Genomic DNA, 15511 nt, shown 5'->3' with positions numbered 1-15511 from the left:
GATGACTAACAGCGCAATTTTGCAATAATGGTGGATGGTCTGGGGTTGTCAGACCTACAGGAGTTTAAGATGCAAAGCATATTTCAATCCATCAGTGTAACCAAAAGAGATTTTATTTATTTTCTACAGATTGAAGGTCAGGGTCATGGTGCTGTGTTTGATTGTAAATTCTCTGCAGATGGGCAGCATTTTGCATGTACTGACTCTCATGGACATTTGCTGATCTTTGGATTTGGCTGCAGTAAATCAAATGAAAAGGTAGGTTGGTGAGTGCATATATTCTGAAAATAGCATTTGCTTAATTGAACTCTTAGACTGGCTGGCACAAGGAAATAAGCTTCTGAAACTTGCTGGTTGTTCAATTTGTGCATCATGCTGGAACAAATGCTAATATTACAGTAATTCGTGTCTGGAAGACCTTTTATTGTATTTTAATCTCAAACTTAAGCATGTAATGTGAAACATAACACACTTCAAATACCATTGTGCCTTTGTCCTATTTTTTTTCTCATTTTATCTTGTCATTGTTAAATCTAAATTGAACAGTTGTCAACTCTTAACTAACATTAGCATTAAACATTTACTTTTTTGTTTTTATATCTCCTATCCTCCATTTTGGAGATGGGGAGAGTGAAAAAGCAGCTGAACTGTGCTCCATTAACTTCGCTGGTTGCTTATAAAGGAGCAGAGTGGAGTTAGAGTCAGGGAAGATGTGGAGTAAGGAATGACCTGAAATTTGATATGGATTGGACTGGAGTGGTTAAGTGTGCGGAAGCGAAATTATTTCATGTGCACGTGGTTCATGCGCTTCCATCATCTATGATTATACCTATCACTTTACAAGTGAAGATGCTGAGAATGGTGGTAGTATTACGAGAGTGTAATAACTGCAAGTGGGCAATGATGTCCATGCTCCATGAATTAATTAAAAATAAAAGGCGAGCATGCAAACCATATGATCAAGGAAATTCTAAAGTTGTGTTGGCAGTTTACCTCAGTTGGGCATAATCTAGGACAGGGGTGGGCAAACTTTTCCGTGCAAGGGCCACATTCAGAAATTCACAATTTTAAAGGGCCGCATAGTATATTAAGTAAAATAATTAATATTTTAAATAGCCAAAATAAAAGGTCTTTAAAGAAAAAAAAGCACATTTTATTTAAAAAACAAAGTAACTCAGTAAGTAACAGAACAATGCCAATGAGAATGATGCATCTGACTGCAGTCATTTACCAGTTTGTTGAAATCAGGTGTCAAGTTGCTTGTGCTGATCCTTAACACTGACAGAAGCACAGCCTAGCCGAGTCAACGATAAAAACGCGCGTCGTGGGGTGGGTGAGTGGGGCTGCCTTATTGGTCGATTTAGTTGGGTGTGCGACCAATAGGAGTCCAGGTTACAAACAATAATAAGGCTTATTGTTTGTAACCTGGACTCCTATTGGTCGCACACCCAACTAAACCGACCAATGAGACAGCCCCACTCATCCACCCCACTACGCGCTTCCCACTACGTGCTTTTTTATGCGGCCCGCCAGGAGGTGCCCGGAATCATAACCGGCATTTTTGAAAAGCCGCCGGGGAAAAGCTGCTGAAGTAAATGCGCTTATTGAATAAGCGCATTTACTTCAGCGGCTTTTCCCTGGCGGCTTTTCAAAAATGCCGGTTATGATTCCGGGCACCTCCTTGGCGGGCCGCATAAAAACCTTTGTCGGGCCGCATGCGCATGATCTAGGCTGTAATTTGCCCACCCCTGATCTAGGACATTAAGGGTTGGTCAGAATGTTCCTAAGAAAAACATTCTGTCGCAAATGATCTATTTTTTTCCTGTTGGAAGTGGATTTGGAGTCCAGACATGATTAGGTTTGACTAGTAGCTCTATCCAATATTTTGTTGGCACACTCTACTAAATTCTACTAAATTCATGTACGAGAGTGCTCATTTTGGTGAGGTGGCTGTTACTAAACAGTGTGACTGGGGGCCACTGGACTTTATTCCTCATGAGACATCCCTGTCTTCAGGGACGGAAGACATGGAAATAAAAAAAGAAACATAGAATAAAACTGCAACCGTATTTTGTAAGTTTTTTTTCAAAAGAGAAGTGGTGATATATGCAATTTAAAATTAAAGGCTATTCAAACATTGACGGACTTGAGCTAAATTCTATTGTAACCATTTTTTTCTCTCCACAATAGATTCCGGACCAAATGTTTTTTCACACTGATTACCGTCCTCTTATCCGTGATTCCAACAATTATGTTCTGGATGAACAGACACAGCAGGCGCCTCATCTCATGCCTCCTCCATTCTTGGTTGATGTTGATGGAAACCCCCATCTAACACGACATCAACGGCTGGTGCCTGGCCGAGAAAATTGCATGGATGAGCAACTTGTTCCGCAGTTAGGGTACATGGCAAATGGTAAGCATGGAGCTGTGAGATGGCTGTTACTAAAAATATAATCTGCTGACCATGGCGCTGTAAACTAAAACATAATGTCCTTCCTTTGTAATCCAGCCCATTTGAGGTAAAGCCAAATATTTCATGAGCCGCTTTGATTTGTGAACTTAGGACTCTAATTTCTTTGTTCCTCTACAATATTTAGTTTCTTTCTATGTACGAAATATTCCAATTTATATTTCATGGGTCCAGTGGCAGACCTCCCATTTCTCTACATTGATCTCCATTTGCTGCTAACTTAACCTGACTGTCCTTTTACTTCCTGTTTGCACTAACTACTGTTCCCAATTTGCTACCACCTGAGTTGGATATGCTATTCTCTATTATTCCTTCATTTAAATATTTAGCAAATACGTTTAAAAGTTGAAGCCCTAAAACAGATCCCAATTCGAGAGTCCCAAGTTCACAATTGCCTCCCACCTCCCAACCACTTTCTAGCCCAATTCGGGTTACTACTTCCTAATTATATATACTTTTATTTTTGGTAACTATTTGTGAAATTGAAGAGACTGCTGATATATTTGGAAATGATAGTCCCCTTTTTCTGGTCCGTTATATAAAATGTAACTGATTCGGTTGTATTTTTCTCTCAAAAGTTGGATGTTCAATACCTTCAGTCAACTGTAATTATTGATTTACTAAGTTAATATTTGGGAGGAGGGGAAGGAGGAGGTTTTCTTGTCATTGGTAATGTAAGAGATAAAAGTTATGATTCTCTCTTCTAGGTGATGGTGATGTTGTGGAGCAGGTCATTAGCCAACAGACCGATCAGTATGAGACTGGTCAGGAACCCAGCATTCTTGATGACGTTATTCGGGAGCTCCAGCGAGAACATGACCTGAGGCAGGGCAACGAAGGAACAGCTGTATCGGTTGGCCCTTACAATAGATCAAACTTACTGAACAGTGGTGAGTGACACTGCAGATATGATTCTATCACAAAATATTGCCTCATTTACTGAAACAGATTAATTAGTTGATTTAAAAAAAAATGAAATTCATAGTGAATTATGTTAAGATGTGGGCTAACATTTCGAGTCTGGATAACTCGACTCGAAACTTCAGCTTCCTTCTCTCTCCACAGATGCTGTCAGACCGGCTGTGATTGTCCAGTATTTTCTGTTTTTCCGATTCCAGCATCCGCAGTAATTTTTATCTTGTGCAAGATATGGTATATTTTTATATTAATTAATGTACAAAACTCTGTTGTAGTTATAAGGTAGCTGTTTTAATCTTTGTTGCGATTGCGTAATAGCTCTAATATGCCCACTAATTTAATCTGACTGCAGCATTAGGTTGATCCACAGACTTTTCAGTTTTCATTTTGTAACAGAGCAGATTTTCTTTTGTTCCCTTTTTAAGAAAATAGAGGCTGACATCTGTCTTTGTCAACACAAGACCACAGCAACTTCAGTACAAAAATACAGTTCAAGGCAAATATTGGTCTATTACAAATAGTTGCAATCTATTCTTGAAAATTCTAAAATGTTTCTGAAATTTTATTTTGCCGTGTGCATGAGTCCCAATGCCGTCAACATTAAAGGGGAAAATGACCTGCATATCTAATGTTAACATAAACCATCCAACAGGAATTACTTGGGTTGACTCCTTGTACACATCTTATTTGAATTTGCACTCCATCGAAGTCATTAAATTTTAATAACTACAAAGCTCATGTCCAAACTGTTCATTTCCCAGTTGGGAGATTATGCTAATGACACTGTCCTTGTCCCTCACCCCATCAAGACCCTCTACCAGTAATAGTAGTCAAAGGATTGATTGTAACATTTTATTGTCCAGTGCACTATTGTGAAAAGTATACCAACTGGGTCAATGTAGAATATTTTCAGGTAAATAGACAGACCATTTGAGTGTCAGGGCCAGGAAATTAAGAAATATTTTTGGGCCCGATCCTTGAATAGCTGGTGCGAACGTCGAACGTGGCGAAGGCACAAGGTGAGACGGTGGAGGAGGCCTTGTCGAGTGACAAGGATCAGTTTGCTGAAGTGGAGGCAGAGTTGCTGATGGTAGCGGAAAGCAATAAAGGCCTGAGACTGAGGACCTCGAGAATAGGTCACGGCAATTAAACTTCAGGTTGGTGGGGCTGCCAGAGGGAGTGGAGGGCCTGAAGCCAACCCGGTATTCCTCCAAAATTTAGTTTTCTTGGCTGTTGGGTGGGAATGAATGAAGTATTCACCCCTCTGGAATTGGACAGAGTAGATCGGGTGCTTGGGCAAATGCCAAGACGGAATCATAGAATTTACAGTGCGGAAGGAGGCCATTCGGCCCATCGAGTCTGCACCGGCTCTTGGAAACCCAAGAGCCACACCTCCACCCTATCCCCATAACCGTACCCCAACCAACACTCGGGGCAATTTGGACACCAAGGGCCATTTAGCATGACCAATCCAGCTAACCTGCACATCTTTGGACTGGGAGGAAACCGGAGCACCCGAAGGAAACCCACGGACACCCGGGGAGAACGTGCAGACTCCGCAGTGATGGTGACCCAATCCGGGAATCGAACCTGGGACCCTGGAGTGGTGAATCGACTGTGCTAACCACTATGTTACCATGCTACTGCAGGTAGTGATCATCTGCTTCCACAATTATCAGGAAGGAGAGTGTCTGGGAGTGGGTGAAAAGGATTCCAAATATAGACTGGGACCTAAATCGAGATATTGGGACTGAATTGGCAAAGACAAATGCAGCCTTCAGTAGGGCGAAGGTGGTGTTTTATAATGGTGTGATGTTTGGAGTGGTGTACCTGGCGCGAATTACAAGCCAGAACAAGTGGAGACCTTCGTCCAGGACAAATTGGGACTGCTGTGAATAGGACTATTTTGGACTCTGTATGAAGCTGGGTGTTTTTATGATGGTGTTATTTTCTGGGTTTTTTTACCACCTGTTTCATTTTGCTCTGTTGGGGGAAGGGAGTGGTTATAAAAGGAGATTGGTAAGTGTTCCTTTTTTTTAACCTCTTGGGAACGAGAGAGGTTTGTTGATCTTGTTGGGGTTTGGGTACAGTTGGGAGGAAAAGGGGTGTATTGGCTGTTTGAGGGTATCTGTTAAGGGGAACCTGTTTGGGAGCCACTTTGCTCGTGATGGGGAGAGGGGAACAAATGGGAGTGGAGGTGGCTGGGGGGAGGAGAGAGGCTGTGCTCTGTTGGGGTAAGGTTGGGAGAGGCGCAACAAGTCGAGCTATAATCTTGTGTATTTGTGGAGGGGGGATGGGGGAAGGATGTGGCGTCAGGCAGTTTGTGGGTCTGGAGGGAGAGGAGGGAGCATTGGTTGGGGGATGGGGGGGTGAATTAACAATGACCAGGGGCTTTTTTTTTTGTCAGCCAGTGGGTGAGGCTAACAGTTCATCTTCGATGGGCATTGGAACCAGGAATTTGGGTCGTGATTTTGCACTATGGTGCAAATCGCTGACTCGTGTGGGAGTGAGACACCCAAAGAAGGTTTTTTTTAATTAAAATTTTAGAGTACCCAATAATTTTTTTTTCCCAATTAAGGAGCAATATAGTGTGGCCAATTCACTTAACCAGCGCACATTTGGGTTGTGGGGGTGCAACCCACGGAGAATGTGCAAACTCCACACAGACAGTGACCCGGGGCCGGGATCAAACCTAGGTCCTCGTTGCCGTAGGCAGCAGTGCTAACCACCATGCTGCCCCCACCCCCAACGAAGTTGATCACCGTGAACATGTGGGGCTTGGCAGTGTCCTGTGAAGAGAGCAAGGGTTATTTTCCCATTTAAAACGGCTGGGAGCTGATGTGACGTTCCTACATCACCCTGCAGGTGCGGGACCAGATCAGGTTGGGGAAAGCCTGGTGAGTCATATTTTTCATTCCAGGCCAATGTGAGGTGTTGGTTGGTTTGGGGATCAGTAGGTTAGTTGGGTACAGATGGAGTCGGGATCATGTAGAGGGATGGGTCGGGAGGCCCTGGTGATGGTATCTCTACCATTTCTGCCAGCAAAATATTCAGTGAATCCGATGGTGGTCTCCATGCTAAACATATGGTGGCAGCTCCATCAACATTTTAACCTGAGGGCTGTATCAAGGTGGGCTACAATCCATAGGAACCACTTGTTTGAGCCGGTGAAACTGGGGGTGTGGAAAGACCAGGGGCTGGAGAGGGTGCGAGATTTGTTTCTGGAGAGGTGGTTTGCGAGCTGGGAAGAGTTGAAAGAGAAAGCTGGGCTTGGGAGACTGGATAGATTCCGATATTGCCAGGTGCGGGATTTGTTTGGTGCACATTTAAGGGTTTCCTCCGGGTGCTCCGGTTTCCTCCTACAAGTTCCGAAAGATGTGTTGTCAGGTAATTTGGACATTCCGAATTCTCCCTCCATGTAGCCAAACAGGCGTCGGAATGTGGCGAGTAGGGGCGTTTCACAGTAACTTCATTGCAGTGTTAATGTAAACCTACTTGTGACAATACAGATTATTATTATTTCTGACTTTTTTGGAGGCAACGCCACCTTGCTGGAAAGGATACTAGTGTGCTGGGTCGGAGGAGGGCTGCACGTCTGGGATATATGGGGGCAGAGCACATTTTGGTGGAGGAAGTCTGGGAGGAGGAGCAGGGACCCATTTTGGAGGAGGAGGTGTGGAGTGAGTCCCCTCGTAGGGTGAAGGCGATGTCTTCCTGGACAAGGTTGAGCTTGATACAGCCATAGGTGGTGTTTAGGGCGCACCTTGCCAGGACGAGTCAATTTCTGAGGGGGTGGAGGATAGGTGTGAGAGGTGCCTGAGAGGGCCTGCTCACCGTTCTGTTCATGTTCTGGTCCTGTCCCAAACTAGTGGGTTTTTCGAGGTCCCTTTCTCACACTACATCTACATCATGAATATTGACTTTGAACCCTGTCCATTAGTTGATGTATTTATGGTGTTGGATCAACCAGAGTTGCGGATGGGGGTGGAGACAGAATCTTCAGCATTTATATTGCTGTTGGCCCGGCGCCAGATGCTGCAGAGATGGAGGCAGGCGATGCCACCCTGAGCCAAAGCATGGCTGCTTGAACTGATGGAATTCTTGAACCTCGAAGGTCAAGTTCACAGTGAGGGGGATTAATCGATGGGTTTTGTCGTAGATACCAGCTGTTTATTTTGCACTTTAAAGATCTGATCAATGTTAGTTGTTCGTGGGGGCAAGTGGGGGGGGGGGGGGGGGGTTAGTGATGGGAGGATAGTTCTGGGGGGTATTTCTGTTTTTTGGTTTCATGTTACTGCCGTTGCTGGTACTTTGTCTTATGTTTGCACTGTTGTAAACTTTTTCATATAAAATGTTGTTAAAATATGGTTTAAAAAATATATAGACTTTTGTTCAATGTGCCTGTTTGCATTTCGTTTGTTACCCCCTTAAAATCTTTTCCTGATTTCATGCAATGCAGGTACTTCAGTATTGTAACCCTGCATTACTGCACTAGCAGAGGTGTAGATTTTACAACTCGAAAGAATAAGATTGTTTTTAACGTGAAGTGTTTCACAGTTTTATCAAATTTTAAAAGTCATCAGGTTTCAAGCAATGTATATGGCTACAGCTATTTTTATAGTGAGTTATAGTTGAAATCAATAGCGCCATCTCTAATTTAATGGGGCAATGGTACCTTTGAGAGACTGGTAAATAACATTTACATATGCATTTCTCTGATAGCATACTTTTCAGTTTCCTGGAAATAATGTGTCACGGTTGTTGATTTAAATGGTACCTGCTAAAATTGTGCAATTTTGTTAATGGTGAACTGTTATAGAGCCATTGAATCCAAACACAGCAGAAGGCCATTCGGCCCATCATGCCTGCATCGACCCTCTGAAACAGTACGCCACCGAGGCCCACTCCCCTGCCCTATCCTCATAACCCCACCTCGGGCAATTTTATCATGGCCAATCCACCTAACCTGCACATCTTTGGACTGCGGGAGGAAACTGGAACACCCAGAGGAAACCCATGCAGATGCTGGGAGAGAGTGCAAACTCCCCTCAGTAACCAAGTTTGGAATTAAACCCGCGTCCTTGGCGCTGTGAAGCAGCAGTATTAACCACTGTGCCACCGTGTCATTATAGTTTCAAGTTAGTTAGCTATAGTGCTTACAGAAGTCATTTCAGTCTCATTAGTTTTAGACTTATAACACACTTCTTTGGTTGTGAGAACATTGGGATTTAAGTGGCATTTAGTGTATTAATTGACAACTTGTAACATTTTAAACAGTTATTTTATGGATGCACTGATGCAATCTTCTTCAATAGTAATTTGTCTGAGTAGATTTCTGACTATGGAAATTTCAGTACACTTCAAATATATATATATATATATATTTAAAATGAGTGTTTCATTGTTTTAGCCTTGCTGACACGACCAAACATTGGACTTCGACGGAGTGGTCAGATAGAAGGTGTTCGCCAAATGCATAATAATGCACCTAGGAGTCAGATGGCTACTGAGAGAGACCTGATGGCTTGGAGCAGAAGAGTTGTAGTCATGGAGCTTCCATCTGGAATTGGCAGGTAGAGAGAAGTTGGATATTTTAATTACAAAATGCACTTCAAAATCAACTTGCATAAGAACAGTTACTTAAGTTCGATGTAAGACAATTTTAAAAACATAGAAATGCAAGCATTTTAAAAAATAAATTCAGAGTATGTTTCCATTTAACTCTTCCCTGTGCTGCTCATCAGATGAGATGTACACGTTACTTCAATTTTACCTCAAATAAAAAGATAAGAACATTAAGAAATGGGAGCAGGAGTCAGCCATTTGACCCTCGGGCCAGTTGTGCCATTAAATAAGATCATGGCTAATCTGATTGTGGCCTTAACTCCACTTTCCTGCTTGCCTCCCATAATCTTTTGTCTCCATTGCAGATGAAGAATTTTCTACTCGGCCTTGAATATATTTAATGGCCTGGCCTTAGCTGTTCTTAGTTTAGTCTTCCAAAGACTAACTGATGAAATTCCTCCTAATTCCTGCCTTAAATAGGAGAAGCCTTATTTTGAAACTATTACATGTGGGTAAAATCTAGAAATCAATCTGTGAGTTGTGAATTTCAAATTCTCATCTATTTTCGTACTGGATTAAGGCTTTTGTATCTGAGATTCAGTAGGTACTCTTATCAGCCTGACTTATTAGCTAGATCGCCGTTTATTCTTGAAATGTGAAAAATCCTCCATATACGATGCACACATCCCATTACATAGACATAGAATTTACAGTGCAGAAGGAGGCCATTCGGCCCATCGAGTCTGCACCGGCTCTTGGAAAGAGCACCCTACCCCCTACCCAAGGTCAACACCTCCACCCTATCCCCTTGACTCAGTAACCCCACTAAGGGCAATTTTGGACACTAAGGGCAATTTATCATGGCCAATCCACCTAACCCGCACATCTTTGGACTGTGGGAGGAAGCCGGAGCACCCGGAAGAAACCCACGCACACACTGGGAGGATGTGCAGACTCCGCACAGACAGTGACCCAAGCTGGAATCGAACCTGGGACCCTGGAGCTGTGAAGCGATTGTGCTATCCACAATGCTACCGTACATCATGCATAGAACCATAGAATTCCTACAGTACAGAAGGAGGCCATTTTGCCCATTTTATCAACCTTCTGAAAGAGCACCCTACCAAGACCCACTCTCTTTCTTCCCTCCCCACCTCCACTATCCCTGTAACTCCACCTAACCTGTAGGACACTAAGGGGCAATTTCTTTTTAGCATGGCACTCCATTCAACCCGCACAACTTTGGACTGCACACTTGGCCATGATACAAAGCTCTGTGGGTGCAAAAATAAAGATTTTGCTTCTAGGAAAGGGTTAGTAGATTATTAGGACAAACATATTGGATGGATAGTTGGGGACACTTTGTGGTGTCACTTAAACCACTTTAATGTGGTGTTCCTTGAATTCTCCTGAGCATCCTGGGAATGGCATGAATGCAGCATGAAGAATATGGAATTTTTGTTTGATCCCAGGGAGCAACTCACAAATGATAAAATCATGTTTTATGTTTTGAATGCCAATTTCATTTTGATGTTTAGCCAACACATTTTGCATTTAACAGTAGTCCGTTTGATTATCCTTGACCTATGGCCTCCACAGGTTTGAGGTATTATGAACATTCCTTGGAAGGGGAGGGAAATATTATCCCCTGATGTTGTCCCTTTCAGATTTCAGGAGGAACTTCGGCAAAGTAAAGGCGATGGAGAAGTCAACTTGTATACAACTGAAAAGAAACGTAAACCACTGCAACCAACACAGAAGGTAAACAGAAAAAAATGTTAATTGGCAGCAGTAATTTGAACAATAGTTTGATCGGGATCTTCCTATTTATTTAGGTCATCTTGTTTATGGTGCAGTTGGAATATGCAACTGTAACTGCAAATTCTTGTGGCGTGATTTTTAAAAACATTTAGTGTACCCAATTCCTTTTTTCCAATTAAGGGGCAATTTAGCTTGGCCAATCCACCTACACTGCACATATTTTGGTCATGGGGGTGAGACCCACACAGTCACGGGGAGAATGTGAAAACTCCACACGGACATGGATCAGGATGAAACCTGGGTCCTCGGTGCCGTGAGGCCGCAGTGCTAACTACTTTCACATATTATTAGGTGGAAAAGACTTCATTATTGCCTCCTTATACAGAATACTCTTGATTTTTGACAGTTAAGAATGTTCTTATTTTGATGGAATCAAAATATTTGGGATATGGTGGATAAAAATGTAAAGTACCTGCTAAATGGATGAGGGATAGGACTTCCGGTCGGCAAGTGGAGCGGTCGCACGGAGAGGGGCTCCCGCAGGGTAACGAAGTCGAGGGCCTTTCCGCAGCGGCAAAGAGCAGGGAAGGCCCCCCCCAAACAAACCTGTCGGCGGAGGATCCTCGGCGGCGGCAGCAGGAGCGGTTCGGCGGCGGCGGCAGCAGGTTCCTCCCCCCCCCCCCCCCATGCAGGCCAGGAGCGGTGCGGCAGCGGCCAGGACCGAAGCGGGGCCCAGCAGGCACCAGCGACCTAACCACCCCCACCGGGAGGATGCAGGGTGTGAAGTGCGGCAGCACGAACGGAGCAGCCCCCCCCCCCCCCCCCCCCCCCCCCCCCCCGGCAGCGACCACCACGAGGCAAGGCCAAAGAGACTGGACAAAAGCCTCTCTCTTTTTTTTTTCTTTCTCTCTCTCTCTCTCTCTCTCTCTCTCTCTCTCTTCCCCCCCCCCCCCCCCCCTGGGTGAGTGAGGGGAAAGGAAGGAAAAAAAAAAGGACTTCTATAAAAAAAACCCAAAAGAAAACTATTAAAGAGAAAGGGGGAGGGGAATATATACTATTTTCTCTCTTTTTACACTCTCTCCCATCCAAAGTAAGCCCACCTGAGAGTACTGCTTAAAAGAGGGGGGGGGGGGAGGAAATAATTAATAAATAAATAAAATAAAAAGGGAAGAGAGGGGGGGGGGGGGAAAAAAAGGAAGAGACAAAAAAAATAAAAAGTAAAAAAATAAAATAAAAATAGGGTGCGGAAAAGGGGGGAAAAGAAAAACAAGGGGAGAAGAAAAGATGAAAGGGAAGGGGAGAACAAAATGCCAGAAGGGAGCCGAGGGAGAGGGGGCACCAGAAGCAGACGGGACAAGGAGCAAGCCAGCTCAGGCGAGAGAATCAGCGCACGAAGCGGCGGAACGGATGTATCGCCGCATCAAAAAGAGCTGGACAGACAGGTGCCCTCTCCCCTGGGGCTAGAGGGTGGCTGGAATTGGAAGGCACACTTTACCAAGGTGCTGAGGGAGCAGCTGCAGCAATCAAGGCAGAGGTGAAAGCAGATGCAGAGGCCGCAGTACAGGCAGCAGTGGCCAGGGCCATGTCAGGGGTGCAGCAGGCTCTGACCAGATTGGAGGAGAAATTGGATGCCCAAGGGGAGAAACTGGAAGCCCAAGGGGAGAAACTGGAAGCCCAGGAGGCGACCATTAAGGAGCTGGAGAAAGCAGCGACCGACATGAGCGACCGGGTCACGGCCCTGGAGAGGGAAGTGGCGAGACTGGGCGCAACATAGGGGAGCCTGAGGGGCAGGGTAGATGACCAGGAAAACCGCTCGAGAAGGCAAAATGTAAGGGTAGTGGGCCTGCCAGAGGGGACCGAGGGTAGAAACCCCACAGCATATGTGGCTGAGATGCTGGGCAACTTAGTGGGGACGGGCACTTTCCCCATCCCACCGGAAATGGACAGAGCACATCGGTCGCTGCGCCCGAAGCCCAAGGCAGGGGGACAACCGAGAGCAGTCATAGCCAAACTGCACCGGTACCGGGATAGGGAGACAATCCTGCACTGGGCCAAGGAAAATAGAGCTTGCAAATGGGAAGGGCACGCCATCCGAATCTGAGGATCTTGGAGCAGACATAACTAAGAGACGGGCTGAGTTCAACAGAGCGAAAGCAGCTCTCCACAGAATCAGAGTGCGTTTTAGTATGCTGTACCTAGCGAAACTCTGGGTCATATACCAAAACAGGGAATATTTCTTTACAGCCCCCGCTGAGGCGAATAGGTTTGTCGAGGATCACGGGCTGGAAAACTAAAAGGGGGGATGGGGACGAGGGAGCCCTGGCAAGGGGCAACGACATGCCGACGGGGGGGGGGGGGGGGCGAGGCGAGGCAATGCCAGCCCCCCCTCTCCCCGGGCAGGAACACCCAGAACAAAAAACAAACCATTGCCCAAGGGACCGCTCCAGGTGGGATGCCAGGCCCCAGCACGAGGGAACGAGAGTATTGGAGAAGGGAGAGCAGGCGAGGGGGGTGCAGGGTAGGATGGGGGAAGAGCGGGCAGAAAACCGTAGAGGCCAGGCAGGGGAGAAGCGAGACAACAACCTCCGAGAGTGGAGTCACTGTACTAGCAGGGTCAACAAAGCAGGGCCGCAGCGCACCCCCAACAGGGGGGAAGGCGCCAGGCAGGGGAGGGGGGGGAACACCTGTCAAAGTCAGGAGAGCAAACGGGGACAGGAATAGGGGATAGAGGGGCAAAGGAGGGATATACGGGGGAGGAGGGAAAAGGGAGAGACCGGGGGCCCACACAGGGTGCGAGAGACCGGGGAGGGGAAATACAGGGACGAAGGGACAAAAGAGGCCAGAAAAGGAACAGGGCTACAAAGTGCCACAACCAAGGGCTCGAAATAAGGAACCGCTTCAAGCACCCACCCAGTATGGTCTGTGGGCGAAGGGGGCCCCCAGAGTGCAGGGGACTACCCGCGTGGCGGACACACAGTGAACGGCCATGGCGGGTGCCCCCGGGACAAGGGGAAACCCCGGAGCACAGAGACCCGACCGCATGGGGAGAACAGTGATAGCTGCCACCCTGGACTACCCCCTAACTAAGGGAAACCCCGGAGGGCAGGGGCGCGTCCACCAGATAAATATGGCTAATCCCACAGGAACGAGGGGGCAGAAGCCCCCCACCAGGATAATCACCTGGAACGTAAGGGGACTTAACGGCCCAGTGAAGAGATCTAGAGTCCTCACCCACCTCGGAAACATGAGGGCCGACATAGTCTTCCTCCAAGAGACTCACCTGAGGGAGCAGGACCAACTGCGGGTAAGAAAGAGCTGGGTGGGACAAACCTACCATTCCTGCTATGGGACAAGGGCCAGGGGGGTGGCGATCCTGATCGGCAAGAGGACAATGTTTAGGGCGACAAAGACGGTCACAGACCCAGGGGGGGCGGTATGTCATGGTCAGCGGGGCCCTGGATGGGGCACTGGTAGTTCTAGTCAACGTGTACGCGCCCAACTGGGACGACACTAGTTTAATCAAAAAGACCATGGCAGAAATCCCGGACATAGCGACGCATCGACTAATCATGGGGGGGGGGGACTTCAACTGTGTACAGGATCCAAAGACGGACAGATCAAACCCCAAAACGGGGAAAACCTCAAGCATGGCAAGGGAACTGTCACTTTATGGAGAAGATGGGAGCAGTGGACCCCTGGAGGTTCGCCCACCCGGGGGAGAAAGAATTTTCCTTCTTCCCAGTACACAACGTGTACACCAGAATTGACTTCTTTGTGGTGGAGAAAACGGTGCTTCCAGGGATAGACAAAGTGGAATACTCCGCAATTGTGATATCAGAGCACGCTCCACACTACATTGACGTGCGGCTAGAGACGGGAAGGGCCCAGCGCCCCACATGGAGGTTGGATGGTGCCTTACTAGCTGACAAGGCCTTCTGCGAATGGATAGCGCAGGCCATAGCAGAGTACACTGAGAACAACCAAAACGGGGAGGTCTCACCCTCCACGTTCTGGGAAGCGCTTACGGCCGTACTAAGAGGGGAAATCATTGCCTTCAAAGCGCAAAGAGATAGTGAGGAAAGGGTGGCTAGGCAGAAGCTGGTCGACTCCACACTGGAGGTAGACCGTAAATACTCTGAGGCCCCGACCGTAGAGCTCCTGGTGGAGAGGAAAGAACTACAACGGAACTTTGACCTGCTCTCCACCAGGAAAGCAGTGCACCAACACCGACAGGCGCGCGGGACCCTGTACGAACACGGAGACAAAGCCAGCCGCCTGTTGGCACACCAGCTGAGAAAGCAGGCAGCCACCAGAGAAATTAGGGGCTGGGGGGGTTAGGGGCTGGGGGGGTTAGGGGCTTGGGGGGGTCGGGAGGTTTAGGGGCTTGGGGGGGGGTTAGGGGCTGGGGGGGGGGGTTAGGGGCTGGGGGGGGGGGGTTAGGGGCTGGGGGGTTAGGGGCTGGGGGGGGGGGTTAGGGGCTGGGGGGGGGGGTTAGGGGCTGGGGGGGGGGGTTAGGGGCTGGGGGGGGGGGGTTAGGGGCTGGGGGGGGGGGGGTTAGGGGCTGGGGGGGGGGTTAGGGGCTGGGGGGGGGTTAGGGGCTGGGGGGGGGGTTAGGGGCTGGGGGGGGGTTAGGGGCTGGGGGGGGGTTAGGGGCTGGGGGGGTTAGGGGCTTGGGGGGGTGGGGGGGTTTAGGGGCTGGGGGGTGGCGGGGGTTATGGGCTGGGGGGTTAGGGGCTGTGGGGGGTTAGGGGCGGGGGGGGTTAGAGGCTGCGGGGGGTTAGGGGCTGCGGGGGG

The 15511-nt window shown here is 47.5% G+C and overlaps 1 protein-coding gene across 4 annotated transcripts in view; it reads left to right on the top strand.

Moving 5' to 3' along the window:
• brwd3 (bromodomain and WD repeat domain containing 3) overlaps positions 1 to 15511 on the top strand; it is a 142513-nt gene that overhangs the window by 31775 nt on the left and 95227 nt on the right. For 3 of the 4 annotated variants that reach the window (XM_038775729.1, XM_038775730.1, XM_038775728.1), the window contains exons 16-20: positions 130 to 258; positions 2191 to 2416; positions 3181 to 3363; positions 8802 to 8964; positions 10624 to 10717. In XM_038775729.1, the coding sequence (XP_038631657.1) occupies positions 130 to 258; positions 2191 to 2416; positions 3181 to 3363; positions 8802 to 8964; positions 10624 to 10717 (795 nt within the window). The remainder of the gene's footprint in view (positions 1 to 129; positions 259 to 2190; positions 2417 to 3180; positions 3364 to 8801; positions 8965 to 10623; positions 10718 to 15511) is intronic. The other variant, XM_038775731.1, reaches the window with a different exon arrangement.

Source organism: Scyliorhinus canicula, chromosome 17, assembly GCF_902713615.1.
Source record: "Scyliorhinus canicula chromosome 17, sScyCan1.1, whole genome shotgun sequence".
In the NCBI taxonomy this organism is placed as follows: Eukaryota; Metazoa; Chordata; class Chondrichthyes; order Carcharhiniformes; family Scyliorhinidae; genus Scyliorhinus; species Scyliorhinus canicula.
The sequence above is the reverse complement of the archived record's forward strand: the minus strand, read 5'-3'. Positions and strand labels throughout refer to the sequence as shown.